The sequence below is a fragment of the Fundulus heteroclitus genome, chromosome 9 (genome assembly GCF_011125445.2).
Source record: "Fundulus heteroclitus isolate FHET01 chromosome 9, MU-UCD_Fhet_4.1, whole genome shotgun sequence".
NCBI classification, from domain to species: Eukaryota; Metazoa; Chordata; class Actinopteri; order Cyprinodontiformes; family Fundulidae; genus Fundulus; species Fundulus heteroclitus.
In genome coordinates, this window is record NC_046369.1 from 7920261 (window position 1) to 7939560 (window position 19300).

Here is a 19300-nt window from a genome sequence, read left to right on the forward strand (position 1 = left end):
TCCATGCGGCTCTCCACGGTTCGACTCTACACCCCGGGGGATTTACTGCATGTCTACACCTTTCCCTCTCCGCCACATTCCTTTTCACACAATCATTTTGTCTTAGTTTTGACAAGCAGCAAAATCCTGTTGTAGAGCTGTGTAACACAGACTGCTCCTTCTCGCACACATGGTGTGCTGTCACTTCTGTGAAGTAATGAAGGCCCTTTCACGAAATATGGTCAATGTAAACATATAAAAAGGTATAGCTGAGCTTTTTACACTAAAATATGGAATTAGATATTGTGATTATTTAGTTTGAAAGAGATATGGCGCAGCTCTACATGTTGAGGTGCGCACAATAAAAATAAACAGTTTTATCAGCAGCAAAGTTTCTCAACTGGTGGGTCGCAGGCATTTGCCTGGACAAAAAAACAAGAATACAAATCAATCAATCAATCAATCAATCAATCAATCGAGTCTAGCCAATTCACACAACTTACATTAGGTAGCAATAAAGTCCTGTAATGCGAGCTGATACACCCATTGTTTCACATTATAGAAGACGACTCACAAAGTTGTTGTTTTTTACTAGCGTTAACTGAGCATAGCAGAATGCAGATATGACCGACTATTTGAGACGCTGGTTTCCTGTGAAACAAAGGAATGATGGTGGCCCTCCATAATAAACATGGAAATCATTACGCTGCCAAGCAGCAAAGAGGCTCAGCTGGTGGGGCTATCGTATGACGTATGCTAAACTTAGTGTAGGTAAGGCTCTCAAAGTTCTGGTAAGTGAATATCCTTCACTTGTAGCCTGAGCAGTAAAACTCTTCTTATCGCTCCGTATCACCCGTGACGGTTGCTTCTCAGCTCTGGTTCGACTGAAGACAATACAGAGAAGCAGACTAAACACCAAACAGGAAAATTAACATTCTGGGGGAAAAAAAACGTGTTTTATGAGGTTAGTGTTAGACCCAAATATGACCTCAATATGACCTTAGAGCTGCTTAAGTATTTTCAGACCATGGCATTTTTTTTTTATTTTGCGCTTTTTGTTCACTCACATTTTCAGGTTATGAATAAAAAAATTACTACAGATGAAATATTTTTTCTAGAGTGCATTTTGGTGTATAGGTGAGGATTCTCAGGTAAAACTACATAATATGACGTCTTAAAAATACTTCTCAGTGTTTTGCCTTTTTTTAATGTATTTTGCATCAAAACAGCAACGGTCCGTTAAAAAAAGGTAGCAACCAAGTGCTCACATCGTCACGTCAGAATGAATAAGAATCAAATAGGTGAGTGAATTTTTTAAAACTGACTGCTTCCTTGGTGTTGTGTCCTGAACCCTGACGAGTTGAGAGCCACCCATAACCCAGAGGATTTTACTAGACGCGTAGATTTCCAAGTTTGTGCTATTTCATTACTTTTACCTTTCAGGAAGTTGAAATTTAAATTTACCCAGGAAAAGGAAACAAGTATTTTGTTGTTTTTTTGATAGCTTTTAAAGAGAGATAAAAAAAAAGCCTCAAACACGCACTGACAGGTCAGAGCTTTGCAATTAGGAATCGGCAAAAAAAAAAAAAAAAACTCTTTCATCGTTACATCATGATTAACCACCTGTAGGAAATACTTTACTGACAACCACTAGACGAGTATAAAAACCACAGTATATAGCTTCATATTGCAGATAAAACTCAGTTGTAGAGGGCAATGACTTGTACTGATGTGGATATCTGGGGGCACTGCTGTTACATAAAACAAAATCAGTTAAATGAGAGAGAAAAATAAAAATATATATATATTAATGTATGCCACCGGTGACAAGACAGATAAGGATCTGCCTACATGACTAACAGACTGAGTCAACAAGACCCGTGTTGCAATGTAACAAGATACTAACATTTATAGCAACCCCTGTTAAGGGTTTCTTCAAATTCCTAACCTGTACGCCAGAAAAGCTTTAAACATCAATGCTGAGAAGAACAACATGAACAAGTGAAGATTTAACAGCCTCTTGCAACCTTCAGATATTCTAATGGCTGGAATTTTGGACTTAAATATATGGCAGCGATGCTATCGTTTTTCTCTGTAACGTGTCATTTTCAGCAGAAGCAGCACAACCCTGGGTGTGGCCAATTTAGGTCATTAATGAGTGGGTGGCAATGTGTCATGATGGGAGATAAAACCATAAAAAATAAAAAGCGGGTGCTGCTGACCTGTGTGTTCTCATCCCTTTAAAGTCCAACCTTAAATAGGTAGGTTGAAGTGTGCCCGATCATTCGGTTGGAGGAGGGAGAAAGAATGAGGGCTTAGAGAAGTCTTTCTGTTTCATGTTCGGATAAGGTTAAAAGTCACAAATTCCCCACCGGCAGCTCAGAAAGGCACAAAGGTAGGAAACGGCAGGAGGCACATTGCACTGCTGCAAAAACCAATGCTCAGAAAAGTCTGCGGTTAAAGAGCCAGTCCTCTCTGCCCCCGACACAAAGACAACTTCATCCCAAAGTCTGTTTTCAAGTTAAGTCTTTCAGCCGGATTTCATGCAAGCGACTCCCAAGAGGAGCAACAACAGCAGCTCCTCCACTGATAAAACAGCCAAGTTTTACAAGCTGCACTAAAGCCATAACAGAGTTTAAAACCCAACAGAATGCCCCACAAAGTCTGAGCAACACCATCCCGTTAAGAGCGAAGGCAAACCCTAAACCTCCGTCACTGATATGATCAAACTGAAACGCCGCTCAATCGCAGCAAAACACATACAGATGTTCAATTAAAAGCAGGAGCCCACAGTCTTGGCTCGTGTTTGCACCGGCCCACATTGTTTGCAGAGCAACAACGGTTGCTAGGAGCAACACCGTCCACTCCCGTCTCCAGGAGCCTGTTGCTACGCAACCAACAGAATACTTCCCAAACCAAACAATGCCATCCCCCCACCGAATTCTCCATCTCACGCTAAGTAGAAACTTACAACAATAAATACTATGTAAGCTGTTAATTTAAGACCGCAGGGAGGGGGGGGGGGGGGGGGGGGGGCTGGGGGCAGGGTTATTTTAGTGCCAAAGCCACATAGAAATGTACAGACTTGATACTTGCTGTGAATGTGTTGGCTATGGTTTGATAAAGTTTGTTGCTTCTGTAACCACACGGTGGTTAGAAAGTTACAATGTTTGAGTCATCAACAGGACAATAGCTTTTTTTTTCTGGTTATTTGATAAAAAAAAAAGAAACATACAAGTCCAACTAAAGTCTTTTCCAAAGATTCCAGGTCAGATGAGATGACAACTTGGCAATGATGTGTTTTTTTTTTAACTCAGTGAAAACTTATTCCTAACTAAGGCAACGCTTGTTGCTGTAAAAGAACATCTAAGAAAGGCGACTGCCTCAGACTGCAAAGGTTTGCTTTTCACTTTCTCCCTCAGGATCTAAAAAGCAACAGGTCTGACTAAAATCTTAGCACGTTTTCCATGCTGAGCGTTCGTTTAAACGTAAAACTCATTCGTCTTCATTTTTTGGGTTAAAAAAAAAAAAAAACTTGGACCATATATGTTTCTTGGAGGAAAATCTAATCCGAGTGCACACATGCTCCCACAAAGAGCAAATTAAGATATGATGAGAGATTTCCACGGCAGAGGCTGTTCTTCAAGCCTGTCTCATTAATTCATGCTTAATCCAATCAAAGCAGCTCTCGGTGTCTGCAGATGGCAGAGCTGGGGGGGTCGACGGAGAAAAGAGGCACCGACCACTGCCTCTGATCCAAGAATACTCCTCCCCTCCCCACCTCTGGTCATCAGCAGAACCTGTCCACTCCGTCAGCGTGTGCACTGCAGACCTGACAGCCACAGAGAGAGAGAAAGATCAAACTGCTGCCATGGAGATTGCATGTTCACCACCTCCTCCCCCACACCATCCAACCCTTTCCAAATGTCCACTGCCTCCTGCCTTCATCTACCCCATACCTTCATCCTCGCCGTTTGACATCGTAGGAAGGAAGACTGATATGTTAAAACTGCACAATGAGAGTCTTGAACGTTAACCGGAAAGAAAAATGCAACAGGGAAGGAGGGCGAAACGGGGAAGCGGTGAACACGCCCGGCGATGTTATCAGAGCATATTCCTGCGTGGGCAGTCCTCTCCATCACACTTATTTGTCTGATGTCAAGCTGCAATAACGACGCGCCAGAGTTGTGCTGGGAAAATCGGCCGCTGACCGGAACTGGCCAATTTCCCGCCTGATCACGCCCGTCAGAAAAATTAAAACCTCAACAGGAACTGGCAACGCTCTTTGATGTGGAGGTTGTTACCGAGTAAAACAAAAGCGCAGATTTAGCTTCTCGGTATCGGTGCGGTGATTAAAAGTGAAGTTACAGGTGTAAGTTGCATTAAGAAAAGAAGGCGCACTTTTTCGCACCTGGCTGTCACACGGGAGTGAGAGATAAGCAGATAACACAAAGCCAAACGGATTACGGCAAAGTTGCTCCATTTCATCGCTTTAAAGAATTTTATTTGTGTCTCAGGCCTGCTTGATTAGGAAACGTTTGTAGAATACTACAACAAATGGACTAACCATTTATCAGTCTGACACACTAACAGCAAATCACAGCTTTTTCTAGAATATTAAATTTCACTTTGAAATTTAGAAAAGAAGTTAAACATCTTGTAAAATGGCACGCATTAAATAAATGATTTAAATAATATATAATTCTGTAATGTTGGGATTTATTTATGTAAACCTCTGTCCTGTAGAAACTTTGCTGAATAGGTCTGAAATCTAGAAGTAAAAATATGATCGCTGTCTGAATAAAGAAAATTATAACATCTGTTTACCTGTTGAGGCAGGTCGACAACTGAAACAAAATGTTTTATTTTTAACCTGGGAAGCAAACCTGGAAACACATTTAAACCTCAGATTCTAGCAACTTAATAACAATAATTAATAACTTAATTGTTTTTAAATTTAAGGAGCCCACATTCTTGGACAGGATTTTCTGCACAGAGACAAGACTCTGGTAATCAAAGTACAGTATGGGAAGGACAGAATGAACCATCTGAGCTTTGAACCTGAAACAGATCTAAATATATGTGGCAGAGTTGAATGGTTGATGCTTATCAAATTTACCCACAGCGCCCCATCAGACACAACTACCTATGGCCTACATGCAACATTTATTTCCAAGACAAATACTGTAGGTAAAAGCTAGGTGCCTGGAATCCACAGCAATCTCTTATATTTTATATTTTATATTTATTCACGATGACTGAATTTCAAGACCAGACAGATACAAGATATTAAATCAAAAGCAATATCCAGTATATCTTTTTCTTTTATGTCTTTTTAAACTATACTAGTCGAGATCACACTGAACATAATGCATAAAAAGGATCTCAAACCCTGGCTAAAACACACTGTGGTGTAAAAAGCAGAATGTGTTGACATCAAATAATCCTGGACGTGTTTGCAGGCTGTGTCATTCTCATGTGAAGAGCAAGCGGTAATCCTCAACAAACATAAGCCTTTAACAAACTATAATCCAACTCATCTCTGTTTTAATAAAAATCTATCATGGCCAGAATTGAGGGCACCATTCTGGAAAATGAAAGGGTTGCAGCCTTCCATTCAAACACTTCCTGGAACTGCAGGAGTTTTGTTTTATTTTAGCAAAGATCTATTGAAAGAAAGATCAGCTCCATTGCAGCTCCATCCAAACCTCTAGTGAAAAAATAAATATTACATTTTTAATACACACGTGTTTTTAAGCAATAACAAAAATACATTAAATGTGTCTGAACATTGACAAAAATATGACCCCCATAAAGGTATTTTATTGGGATCTTATGTGACGGATCCACATTAAGTAGTGCGTACTGCATACATCTGAAGTGAAAGCAAAATAGAACCCCGCTTTGCTCTAATCACAAGTCTTAAAGCCAAGGCTGACCAAACCCCAATTAGCATCCGACCAGACAGAAAATCGGATCGTATGAAGTCGTTGCTACATCTGGTTTAAGTGAACGGGGCCAGGCAAACTCAATTGCGGTTCTACGCAACTGTGTCTGCGAGCTGCGCGGCAATTTGGTGGGAAAGTTACGAGTAAATCTGGAAGAGAGACACACTGGCAAAGTAAAACATCCACTTTGAGGAAAACGCAAAATAAAACCTCTAAACGACAAGGTAAACCGTACACAATTTCTGGCCAGGGTCCCCATATAGGTTCGTTTCGGAAACACACAGCTCAACAAATAATCAATAAAAACAGCCTGCCTGGCTGGCCGGCAGGCCTATGATACGCTGGGGGAAACCCTGCTGCTGCATGATGCTGCCACCCCCATGTTTCACCATCAGAATGGTGTTTACAGGTGATGTACAGTGTTGGACTTCTGACAGTCATTTGGCATGAAGGCCAAAAAGTTAAAATTTAGTCTCATCTGACCATAGCACCCTTTTCCTGTTTCCTCTATCCTCTCATGATGATGATGATGATTCTCTCATCTGAGCTGTGGCGCTCTGCAGCTCCTCCAGAGTTACCATGGGCTGCTCTTCTGAATAATGTTCCCCTTCCCCAGTTGTGCTATACTCCATTATAGCACAACTGGGATTGATGGAGTGAGATGCTGGGGTGTCGTTTCATTACCAAATCCTATTTAAACTCCCCCAAAACTCTCAACTCTTGGTCTTCATGGCGGTGTCCTTTAATTTTCACAGAACAGCTATTTTTATACTGAGCTTAAATGGAAATCATACTTTTCAGATTTTTATTGGTATTTTGTGTTTCTACACTTCTTTATGTTGGGCTATCTGATAAAATCTAAATAAAACACACTGAAATGTGACAACTTTTACCAACAATACCATTGATGGAACAGAACATTGCAACGATACGGCTGGGAGAAGATGCTGTTACGCATCACAGGTTAATTTTTTTTTGTAAACTAAACAAAAACTTACGACAAATCTATCAGGTGCACGACAGTATGAAAATCTAGAATAATACGCCACAAACTGTGCTCACATGAAAACATCTGCTGACATGCATGACGAGAAAACTGTTGACCATCGACACTGGGATCTAAATACAGTAAATCCACATTCAAGTTTAGGCTAAAACAAAGTTGTTTCTTGCTGTGTGTCCTCTTTATTGCCAAATAGCCATCTCCTAACTGGCCGCTAACTCTCCGAAGGAAAGGAAAAGTGGGGAGCACATAGGGGTCTGTAGTTATCTGCCTGAACTCAGGGGGGAGGGGGGGGGGGGGGGTGGTCATTGTAATGCAAATATTGGTGCCTTGTCTTCAGTTTGTGGCAGGAAATTTAATTAGCAGTTGTGTAGCCACGAAACAAGCAGGTGTAACAAAAGGTATGTGGCTGATGACACATACACCCAGGCAGAGTGCACAGACTGAAAAACATTTCATTTCACTACAAGTCTCGGCGTGTTACCATCACACGAGGGTGAATCAGCGACCGTACTTTCTGACGGAACAACAGGAGCTGTTTCTCCGTCTCCAAGCAGCCCAAACCTGCAGTTTCCAAAAGCTTTTCCGGTGGACTTAATGCAAGACAGACGGTTTTGCCATCAGCCGATAACGTTGCATCACTCAACAGAGTAGTGACTTGTGGAGATTATGAAACTAACATTTCATAGCTTACGTACTAATGGCAAATTTCTGTTTAACAAGCCCCCACGAGACATTCTCAGCCCTTCTGTTTTGCTCTGTGATTTCCTGACATGCCATGACTTGAGCTCTCCAATAAATCATTAAAAGGGCGTTTAAAAAAAAATATGACAGAGACGTGTGCAAAAGTAGCCAAGGAGCTCACTATCAAAAGCAAAAGGTGTGTGCTACACAAACACACAGCCAAAGCATGTATACAGATGTAACTGCTCCTGTGGGGCTGACAAATTCCCTGTAGGTTTTAAGAAACAGATACATTTTTCCAGTTTCAAGTCATTTTAATGGGAGGCGAGGCTTTGCACAGACCCTCCCCCACCTGTTGCTACACGCTGCTTCTCAGCTAGCTGAAAGGATGCACAGATGTGTTTCCCTACAGCACACAGGACAAATTCAGCTGTTTGCAAACGTTCTGGATGCAAAAACAAACTCCAAGGGTGGTAACTCAACAAAAAAAGAAAAGGTATGATACAGTACAGAATAAGCGGACATCTATCTAATAACAAAAATATGATACAGAAAGCATTATAATCCATGTTAGAATATTTGCTCCTTACATCACATTATGCCAAAAGTGTGTTTTAAATGTTCATGCCAATGTCATAATAACAGCAAACGGTGGTATTTTTTACTCAAGGTTATGATACCGTAAGAATCTCATAGCCATAGCTAATCTGTAGCGGGCTGACAATCACTTCCTGAAGGCAACAGAGGGTCTCGTCAAGATAGTTAAATACAGCATAAGCACAACACTGCCATAACACACTTGTGGACTGCACACAGAAAATCCACGCACACATTGAACATGTGACCAAAAGCTGTGTTAGGTCACCCTCTGCCCGGGAGACCGCTGCAGCTGTTCTACCGCTTGCTGAACTGCACACACAGGGAACACAGGGTACACGTGTTTAATGGTAAACATATGACATGCCACATGGGTAACGGTTGATAATGTAAGAGAATAATCCAACAAAAAGCTTTGTAGGTAGCGTTCTATGGAGGACAGCAAGGCTAGGACAGAAGAACTTTTTTTTTTTCTTGGTAAGTTCCTAGAAAGTCTTGGTCTTAATGCTAAAATACATTAACAGAGAAACGTCACAGACTAATAAAGCCAGAGATATGGCTCAAACTATAAAAGAGAACGCAAGAGACCAACAGAAATATTTCTGCACCGTTCCACCGGGCGCTTTCCACACACCTTCTCTCTCAGACCTGCCTCTGCAAACTGAAGGCATGCCGTCCGGCCACAAGGAGGGAGATAAAACATACCTGATCGGGGCATTTCACTCCCCGGCCCACTCTGACCCCTTTTCTTTCCATGCCTTCTGCGTCTTTGTGTATCAAGTTGCCATGTAAACATAACAGTGTCCCGCTTAAACAGGGAGGTGGGGCTGGTGGAGGCTTCACAGTTTCAGCAGAGTCATCACTTTAATATCAATGTTATGATTTGGTGTTACTGCGGCCGGGAGGAATATCTGATTAATCTCAAGGGTTCTCAGTTCAAAACAAAGCTTCGTAGTTTTTCAGAATTTACATTCATTCAATCATGTAGTTGGCAGTGTGCCAAAGAAGTAAGTTACTATATTTTCAAATCTAAAGAACATTCACTTTGATCTATATACCGTAATCATATCTTGAATCATTGAACTAATTGTAGCAAAAACGGTTTGATTCTGATGCTGTATATTTACACCTAGAGCTAAAAGTTAAGGAAAAGGGAATATAAAAATGAAAGCAGAGTCTGACCATGCAGTAAATGCCAAAACCATAGGATTCAGTTCAGTTTTTTAAGTCTGGCATCGTAATCGTTTGATCTCCAGGACATTTATTACAAACATGTTCATTTTGCAAAGAGTAGAGACGTGCCGAGTGATCGGAATTGGCCGGTCTTACTGATTCAAAGTAAAAAGCCAATCTTGGACGCACTATAAACAATCACTTCCAGGTCCATTATTAAAAATTAGGCCAAAGAAGGCACAAATGGCATAAAAAGCTTCCAGAAAGGAAACTGCGTTTTCTAGGCCATTCTTTCATGTTGCTATAATGGTGCGTTAGATGTTAACAGACAAGAGGAACAACGGCATTATATGCTCAGGTTTATCCCTCTTGTACTGTCTGTCTAGTACCATGCTGGATCTGGAAAACCTCACAGTTCAGATAAGAATCAAACACCTTTTACAACCGCTGTTAGTAATGCTAACAACCACTAGGTACGCTAAGTGCTAGTATAGGATGCTAAAGACCATTTAAATATGTCAACCCTGTAATCATTTTGTCTTTGAATAGAGAAATTCTGTATAGCTGCAGACCTGTGTAACACTGACTGCTCTCTCTCTCTCACACAGTGTGACATCGCCTCTGCTCCAAACATAGATTAATCTATTTGTGATTGAACACCTGAGCGTCTTGTCAATTGACACGTCCCACTTGGGAGTCAATATTGAACACTTCTGGCTAGAGTGTGCCGAGACGAAAGAGACTGAGGATAGTTTTACTGGAACATTGACACTTCTGAATAGAACAGACTCAAAAATCACTGCTAGATGTTGCACCTTGCACCGTTGTCCGACACTACCAATATGTGTTGTTTGACAAGAATTAACCGTGCCACAGTTTTTAACGTCCAACCAACTGCCAGTGGGCATTAAACTTGATGCCCCAGTATGGATACAATAAGTAAATCTGGACTTTTTTCTCTCAAATATTAAGTTGTTCACCATTGTTATAAATTTCAAAAGAATGTCTGATGGTTTGGCACTTTTATATTTTAAGATTTAAAAAAATAAATAAATCCTATGATTTACATGCATTTAGTTTTTCAGATTTCCCCTTCCCATTTCCTGCAGAATTTTACTGTATTTCGAGACTTTCAGCTACACAGAGTGCTTTGAAATATGACTTGGGAGAGAACTTAGTTTTATTTTTATTATAAACTTAAATTTTTGATTCAGAAAGTAAAGAAAGCCTATTCGGTTATTTCTAAAAAAAAAACAAAAAAAAAAAACGTATAGGCTAAAACCAGCTATAGCAGGGCCGCCATTTACACACCCAGAAAAAATATAAAATCTGTGATTGGAAAGCAGCAACAAAATCTTTGATCAGTGCACCTCTACCAATAAATCCTTTATTTTACTTTGACGGCCTAAAGTACAAATAAACAAAAACCTGATGAGGTGCTTTACAGAAGATATTTTGAGAGAAATAATGTACCTCCTGAGACAAAACAAGGCAAAATCCTGAGAGGAAATGAGGTTTTGTCCTTTGTTGTAGAAGTAGGCTATAAAATGCAAGATAAGGCATCTAGAGTCACAGGGATCTACTTTATCCAATGTTTCTCTTTAGAGTTATGGCTGAGATTCAGATGGATGGATCTTCAGCTCAGCAGATGGATAAAACTGAACAATGAAAATGTGTAGCTGAGAACAACTTGCGTATTAACCATCAATTTGCCTTCGGGGGTTTATTTAATGATAATTGGCGAAAGAGGCGAGTCAAAGGATAACTCCAATCACTGTCAGGTGACGCTTTTAACCTAATAAAAAGGACTTTATAATTTATGAGAATCTTCATGCAGTGGCACCACCTAGCTGTAAAAAACGTCGTGTTATTAAAGTTAGGCCTGAAACACTGACGGCAACCTAACTTTACTCAGATTCATTCATATCCTTACGTATTCCGGTAAAAGGGGACCGTTCAATTTCGACATAAAATATGTGGTCTAAAACGTCGCCTGGGGGAAAAAAAAGAAAAGTTGAAATATATTACAGCTCGACTTGTTAGGTTTCGTTGCTTTTAAGGAGTTAAAAAGGCGTAAGCGAACAGCAGAAGCTCTACCGCGGACGTTACGTTGAATAAGTTTGGAGGTAGAGCGTAACGAACGTTGGTAACAGTTGTAGTAGCAACGGTGCTAAGGCTAGCTAGCTGCGCCTCCACCTGTTTAAACGGCCCCCAAAAAGCGACGCTCCAACGGCCGAAGTTTAACTGTGGGGTCTCCTTAAAACGCCACAGAAATCCCCAACAACTTCGCCCTGCGTTTAAACTCTCAAGCGAACTTGTTGCCGTGTCGGCGACCGACCTAGCATTAGCCCCGCTCCACTATCCATCCATCTATCTATCTATCTATCTATCCATCCTGCTGGAACTGGGCTGAAGGAGCGTTCGCGTCTCGGCTCGCACCAAACAACGCAGCAAGCAACAAGTGTAAAGTGAGAAATTAGCTCGGACCTGGAAGTCAAGTCACACATAACCCATTTGGAAAGCAAGCCGTTGCAGAAGTGGGAACGGGTCCAGACTGAGCCAACATTTGGAAGCGAAAGGTTGTCGTTTAACGGAAGAGGTGGGGGAGAAGGGGGGGGAAAAAAAGCTGTTCGCAACTTGGGGCGGATGCCAGAAACGGGGGAAAGTTGAACTCAGGAAGACGCGTACCAACCCGAGAACAGACCCCCACTTTCTCCCTTTTAAACGAAACAATTAAACACATCTTATAAACAGAAAATCACCTTTGCCTTGAGAAAAGTTCTGCCCTGGAACTGCTCTCTTTCCCTCTCTCCAACTCACTCGGCGACTTCCAGATGCTGCTGCTGTTGCTGAGTGTTGCGCCCGTTGGTAAGTAACTGTCTCCACGGCTACAGTCACTATAGCGCGGCGGGGTCTCAAGGCAACTGTTGCTACCCTAGAACGCCTACGTCATGGGCCTCACTATGTGAGGGGAGGGGCCAGAGTGAGGGCGTTCCGCCCAGTTAGACTGGCCTGTTAGTTAAAGCAGGACCGCTAGGGGGCGCTGTGGTAGCTAAAATAAAGGCTCACAAAAAGAGTTGCTATAAGGCTAAATTACGTGTTGTTGGCAATTAAATCATGTGCATCTGGTACATTATCGTACGAGACTATTTATTTTCAGCTATTCAGGTTAAACATGTCAAATGCATTCATTTTATAAATTCATTACAACATTCAAGAGTTTAACTTATAATAAATGTCATCACTATGAAGACTAATCGAAACACAAAACCTGTTTTCACACAAAAAAATTGTATATTACATAAAGACAATAAAATTCATTTCTAATTAAAAAATGTTGTGTTACGGTGGTGTTTACGGCCATGTTATTGCTGATGCCACTGCTGATTTAACGGATGTCTCCTCAAACAGAACTGCTAAATAAGCAGGCTGTTCAGGGAATGCTGCATACAAGTATATTCATGAAAATTAACACAGAGGAAAAAAGTGTGGGTAGAAAAAACTTGCACAAGCAAAACTGCAGCCTCGAGGGAGAATTCAGAAGCAAAGCTCATGTAAAGCTAAGGCTTTTGGGCAGAGTTGCCAAGGTGTTTACTGCGGCTGGAGTCTGTCCCTCAACGTCTGCCACACACAAATTATTCCAGGATATGGATGACAACTGGTGCCTTCCTTGTCTTAACCCACCCCTGAACCAGAATTAGAATAATTGTCCTTTGGAAAAACTGGAAAAACGACTAGATTGTTTGCTTAGTGGCCCAACGTATTTTTGTTATGAGAAAGTAAACTTTGTATTTCCAGAGTCTTGAGGTCCACTGTGACATTTCAAGTCAGTAACAATTTGAGAAGTCATGTCATCTGCCGGTGTTGGTCCACTGTGTTTTATCAACTCCAAAGTCAGTGCAGCCATCTACCAGGGAATGTTCAAGCACTTCATGCATCCTGCTGCTGACAAGCTTTATTTATCAGCAGGACTTGGCTCCTGTCCAGAATGTCAATAGTACAAACTCCTGCTTTGAAGACCATAGCATCACTGGGCTTGAAGGAAACTTCAGCAGAACCACAACCCGATCACCTCCATGTCACGCTGCCTTGATGCAGTTATGTATGTAAAATGTATTTTTTCAAATAAGTATTGAGTGTATATACTGCACAGTGCCTGGACATACATTTCACCAGGCCAAAATGTACGGATTTAAAAACATTTAGTTGATAACAACTTAGTTGATATTTGAAGTTTCTGAGAAGTTGGGTTTTGTGTTTTTATTCTTTGTCAGTCAGAATTATCACAATATGAAGAAATAAATGCATGAAATATGTTGCTGTGTGTAATGAGTTTCATTTTTCAAAGATTGGGACATGCTTTAAAGCAAGCTTGAAAACCTTTCTTTTTACCAAGTGTTTTTAATTATCCATCCATCCATTGTCTATAGTCATCGAGCGAAAGGCGTAGTACAGCTTGGGCAGGTTGTCAGTCCCTTGCAGCGTTTTTAATTATGTCTTTTTAAATCTTTTGTCCTGTTTTTCTTTTTATTTGTTGTTACTGCACTCGCTACTTTTACTGGTTTGTTTTATTTGTATTTGACGGCTCCTGTGTCTGTTATCTTGATTGCTATATTGACTGTGGCCCTTTCAGATTTTTTGCCAATGTAAAATGGAACACAGATAAAATTGATTATTAATCCTAATACTATTACAAACATAAATCAACATTTCAATAACGTTTTAATGTATTGAGGTGCACCTGTTGGAGTTCAAGACGCTTCTACTCAGATGTTCCTTGTGCATTTCTTTAGATACCCGCTGTGTATTTATATGCATTTGAACAATGAATTTACTTCAGTGTTTTTAAAATACATTTAATTTTAAATAATGAATTTCCGTTGTAACAACATCTAACAACATAATATACTTCACGTCATATATAGATGTTATATACTGTATCCTATATAGCAGTTTCCGAAAAGGACCTTTATTAGAATGGCTTTAGCTGTTCCAAAACTTGAATATCTAATGTAATAAAAAGTAATAAAATATTACTGGCCATAACTCCCTTTTAGTTGCTGACAAGATATTTAATATCTAGCTTTTATATCTTCACACAGAATAGGGACGGCAAATACCACTCACTAACTGCATCTGGACAAATATGTAGCAACCCATACTGACAGCTGTAGTTACACATGATTTGTAGCAGATTTTTGTGATGTGGTAAATCTTTAGGGCGGTTATCATAATAGCATTATATTATAGAGCTACTTTATAATCAGTTGTTTATAGGTTACCATAAAGATGGGTTTTCTCTGCAGTGATATGCTGCATATATTCAGAGGATGGCTGTCCCTGGGAAGGAATAGAAAAATTAGGTGCCAAAACATGGGCATAGTTTGTTGCCTTACAACCACAAACATCAATGTCCGCTGTTGCCCATAACCTGACCAACATAATTTTTGAGGTAGACACACTTCATCTGTTCAATAAATCACATAGACACAACTGTTTCATGAGCAGAGGTAAAGAAAACATTGGGCAAAAGTTTATTTTGTTGGTATTATATGTGACAGAAAACCACAAAGTTGTGCATTGTTGTTATGCGGAAGAAAACGGGGGAGACGTTTTAAAAGTATAACACTGTATACAAGAGTTTTCAATAGTCTTTAAAGGCAGATTCCCTGTCCCTGCGGAAGAAAAGCATCCCTATAGCATGATGCTGCCATCACCCTGTTTCACTATAGGGATGGTGTGTTCAGAGAGAAGTGCAGTGTTGGTTTTCCTCCACACATATTTTGCATGTAAGCCAAAAAGTTAAAACATGTTAGCTTTGGTTTTTGAAGCGACGTTTCCTTATCCTTCCCCTTCATAACTGCGTCATATCTACTTTGTGTTGGTCAGTCATATAAAGTCCCAATTCAAGTACAGTTGTTTTTTCTAACTGTACCCTCATTACGCATGAATGTCTTTTTTTTGTGAAAAGGAAAAATATTCATGCGTTAAAAATTATATTTTTATCTATATAAACACTGAATACACTATGTGTAAATTGTACCAAGAAAGAGAGGGTTGCTGTTGCAGATGACAACAAATGATAGACATATCACATTAAAAAAAATTCAATTCAATTCAATTTTATCCATATAGTGCCAATTCATGAAACATGTAATCTCAAGGCAGTATCCAAAGTAAAATTCAATCAGATTATACAAATTGGTAAAATTCCTATCTATGGAAACCCAGCAGATTGCATCAGGTCTTGACAAGCAGCATTCACTCCTCCGGGAGAAGTGTAGAGCCACAGGGATAGTCGTCTGCATTGTACATGGCTTTGCAGCAATCCCTCATACTGAGCAAGCATGAAGCAACAGTGGAAAGAAAAACTCTCCATTAACGGGAAGGAAAAACCTCCAGCGGAACCAGGCTCAAGTACAAGAACCAAGCTAAAACTGGACTCTGTATCACATGTGTCCTGCATTGTTTACATTTCAATTGGTGTACTGTGAAATCACTGCTGCACTTTACCTTGAAACTATCCTGCAAAGTTACTTTATTCTGAAATTCACTGCAATTCTCAAGCTGCATGCAAATGAAATTTCGTTCTGTACGCACTCTGTGCATACAAAATAACAATAAAGTTTGTCTAAGTCTAAGTCTCAGTGTTAACGGTCATCTGCCTTGACTGACTGGGGGTTACAGAAGACAGAGCAGAGACACAACAAGAGAAACAAAAAAGCACAGAAGCACACATTGATCCAGTAATCTGTTCTACATTAGATGGTAGTAGCGGGTGAGCCGTCTTCCCTGGATGATGTCACAGTTAATAGAACGCCAAACCTGGTGTACCTACTATGAAGGGAAAAAATGACAGAGAGCAAAAAGGTAAATAATAAGATGACAAAAAAAAGTTTTGTAAAACATACATTTTCCTTTAAAAAACGTTTGTATCAGTTACAGACACAAAATAAAACTAATTAAATGTTTAGACTTACAGCATGGATAAGGAAGTACTAGTTGATATTTTATTACCGGAAAACCACACACACACACACACACACACACACACACACATATATATATATATATATATATATATATATATATATATATATATATATATATATATATATATATATATATATATATATATATATTTATATTTATATGACATCAAGAATTAAACATTCCTATTCTGTTTTCACAAGCCATATATGTAGCGTTAGGTTTGTTATTGCCATCTTGAATACACATTTGATTCATTATCCATGTCTGAGATATGTCTTAGGATCAGAGCTGTACAAATCTTTCTTTTATTCTCAAATAAGGGACATTTTCTACTTACAGGTGCGTCTTGGCTTCATGTAATTACACTTTATCACCACACGATGACAGCACAAACCTATATTGCACAAAGCAGACAGTCAGATTATTCTAATCTCCATAGTATAATCCTACCAAGGCCTGTTGATGAACTGTTTACACCTGTTCTGTGCTATTAGAATGCGGTCAAATTATCCTAAAGAGACATCGTACATTAAAAAAATTAAAACAGATTCAATTAGAATGTAAACAATTATGAGCACACAACACGTAAACCAAGAAAGGTGCATAGAGAGAGAGAAGATATACAGTTATAGTCAACAAATTAGCATTATTGAAAAATTATTCTATTCTAGGTGCCGGATACACACATTATATAGATTAGTGACACAGACATTGATGTTTTCAAGCTTTAGTTTCTGTAAATGATTCCACTTACAGCTAATGGAAACAAGGGATTTAAGATTAGAATATTCCACCAATCCAATCCAGAAATTTTTTTAATACAGACATTTGGGTTTAAAGAAAAAAATGTGTTTAATACAATACCTGGTTAAAAGCTCGTTATTTTCAAAAGGTCATTTTCCCCCCAATACTTTTATTAAAAGCATTGATGTAGCATGACAAAAATCAACATGAAATCACTCCAGTTAACAGACAATAAACACACATAAAACAGAAGGCAACAGAGGACATTTTGTCCAACATCTATGATTTTACACATTCCACTATGAACAACATGTATATTTTCATTGTTTCATTTCAAATACTGAATACTTTAAAAAAAAGATGGTGAATGCTCAGTTTATTGTCGAGCAGATCAGGAAAGTTTTGGATTATTAAAATAAGGAATTTGCCTTGTCCAGCCTAGTAGTGAGTGTCAGTGGGAGTGTTGTCTTGGAGCGGAGAATCGACAGGTGTCTCCAGCAGCTCAGCAAGCAGCCGCAGCACAAACTCCTTTCATTTCGCTGCTCGTCACAGTCAGAGATAGACGTCAAGTGCTTCTTCTGCCGGTAAGTGATTATTAATACACCATTTATCCCCCCCATTTTTCCCCCCTCCCGTGTGTCAGAGAGTTCAGATAATGTCGTTTAAAGAAGGGACTCGACAGTTTGCTGAATTGAGGCAGTTCAAGTAGCTAACAGCAGAATTTTAACGTGTCCTTCCGAAATAAATCATTCAATTGACCAGCTTCATTAAATTATTTCAGTGTTTTTATTTTAAATATTTATTTATATATATATCTTTCTGAAACCGCATTTAACTGACATGACAGCATCGTTGAACTCAGCCGTCGCTTCCTCGGTTGAAATCCCGCCCCTTATAACTCTACACCTGCCTTAGCTAGCATGCTAGCTACGTTTGTAAGATAAATCTTCCTTTTGATGTTCTCTGGCAAAATCACACACTTTTAAAACACGGGGATGGTTTACTCGGGGAAACGCTATAACAGTTTGATCATTATTAACGTTTTAGGTTTGTTTTTTTTAGCATAAAGCGACTGGTTCAGATGAACTGTAGTGGTGGAAATTCCGAGGGATCCGCTGTATTGTACGGCTCAGCTCAACTTAGAGAACCGGTTCTTCCGGCTCCCTACCGGCTCTTTGCTTAAAGTGTAATTGTGTTATATGTAATTGATTACTATTTAGTAATAAGTGCAACTTAGATGTATTGTTCAATAATTTTTTATATAATGGAACAATGTAATTTATTTTTGGGAGTCCTGAGCGGCTCCATTAGGCTGCAGCACCGGCAGTGTAAATGAATGAGGTGAATGAATGACACGAACTGAGCGAATGATTTACATGTCATCCCTGTGTAAAGATGCGTTCAGGAGCGAATTAACCGACTACGATGAGTTTCGAGCGATGCAAACGGCATGAATTGGGCGGTTAGACCGAAGCTAAATATCGCTCAAGTTCAGCAATCTGAACTTTTCTCTCAATTCGCGTTGCATTAAGGGTCCTCCTTGTCCATTTAAATAGGCACATGTTTATTTTATTCTTACATATTTAGACAGTGTAATAAGGCTATATTTCTATTGAGCAATGATGGATTTATTGACCGAAGGCAGCTGTAGTTCGTGTCCCAGAAAGACCAAAGTACCACTGGAGGCGACGGTCCTCCAGACTCAGCTACAGGTGGTGCTACTCACTGAAACAGAGGAGTTTATTAAATGTGAAAATCAGAGTTAAAGGCACAGATGTTGTCCACATTAAAATAAATTGTTAAGAAGTGAAGTTAATTGCAGTTTTAAGTAAGAGGTAACCCCCCCCCCACTCCTTTTTATAGATCCCAACTTTTGCGTGGAAAGTGACGTACGTTTTAGACGAAGGCAAGCTTTACACACGAGGCCTCGGTTCTTCACTTACATTGGATTGGTTTGTTTCCGTTTGAATGGTCCGCCAACAAACAAATATCTCTCTATACAGATGTCACTGTTCATTTCACGTTTATGATTATTAGAGAACTGAAAATGTCCGATTGCAAATTTGTATGAAAATATTTGAATGGCCCCACCCCATAAATTCAAAGTAGTCGAGCTCAGAGACGCTACTAGCAAAATACCCCAGTCAATGCTGGATTTTAAACATGCATCAGCGTCTTC

At 39.7% G+C, this 19300-nt stretch overlaps 2 protein-coding genes across 4 annotated transcripts in view; one reads left to right on the forward strand and one right to left on the reverse strand.

Moving 5' to 3' along the window:
• rfx2 (regulatory factor X, 2 (influences HLA class II expression)) overlaps positions 1 to 12299 on the reverse strand; it is a 36573-nt gene extending 24274 nt beyond the window's left edge. For 2 of the 3 annotated variants that reach the window (XM_021308026.2, XM_021308025.2), the window contains exon 1: positions 11872 to 11972. In XM_021308026.2, coding sequence (XP_021163701.2) covers positions 11872 to 11891 — 20 coding nt within the window. In that variant the 5' untranslated portion in view covers positions 11892 to 11972. Of the gene's footprint in view, positions 1 to 11871; positions 11973 to 12146 lie in introns of those variants that run through there. The other variant, XM_036140947.1, reaches the window with a different exon arrangement.
• Positions 12300 to 17601: 5302 nt separating this feature from the next.
• Positions 17602 to 19300, forward strand: part of acsbg2 (acyl-CoA synthetase bubblegum family member 2) — a 44154-nt gene continuing 42455 nt past the window's right edge. The window contains exon 1 of the mRNA XM_036140949.1: positions 17602 to 17705. The gene's annotated coding sequence lies outside the window, so the exon portion shown is untranslated. The remainder of the gene's footprint in view (positions 17706 to 19300) is intronic.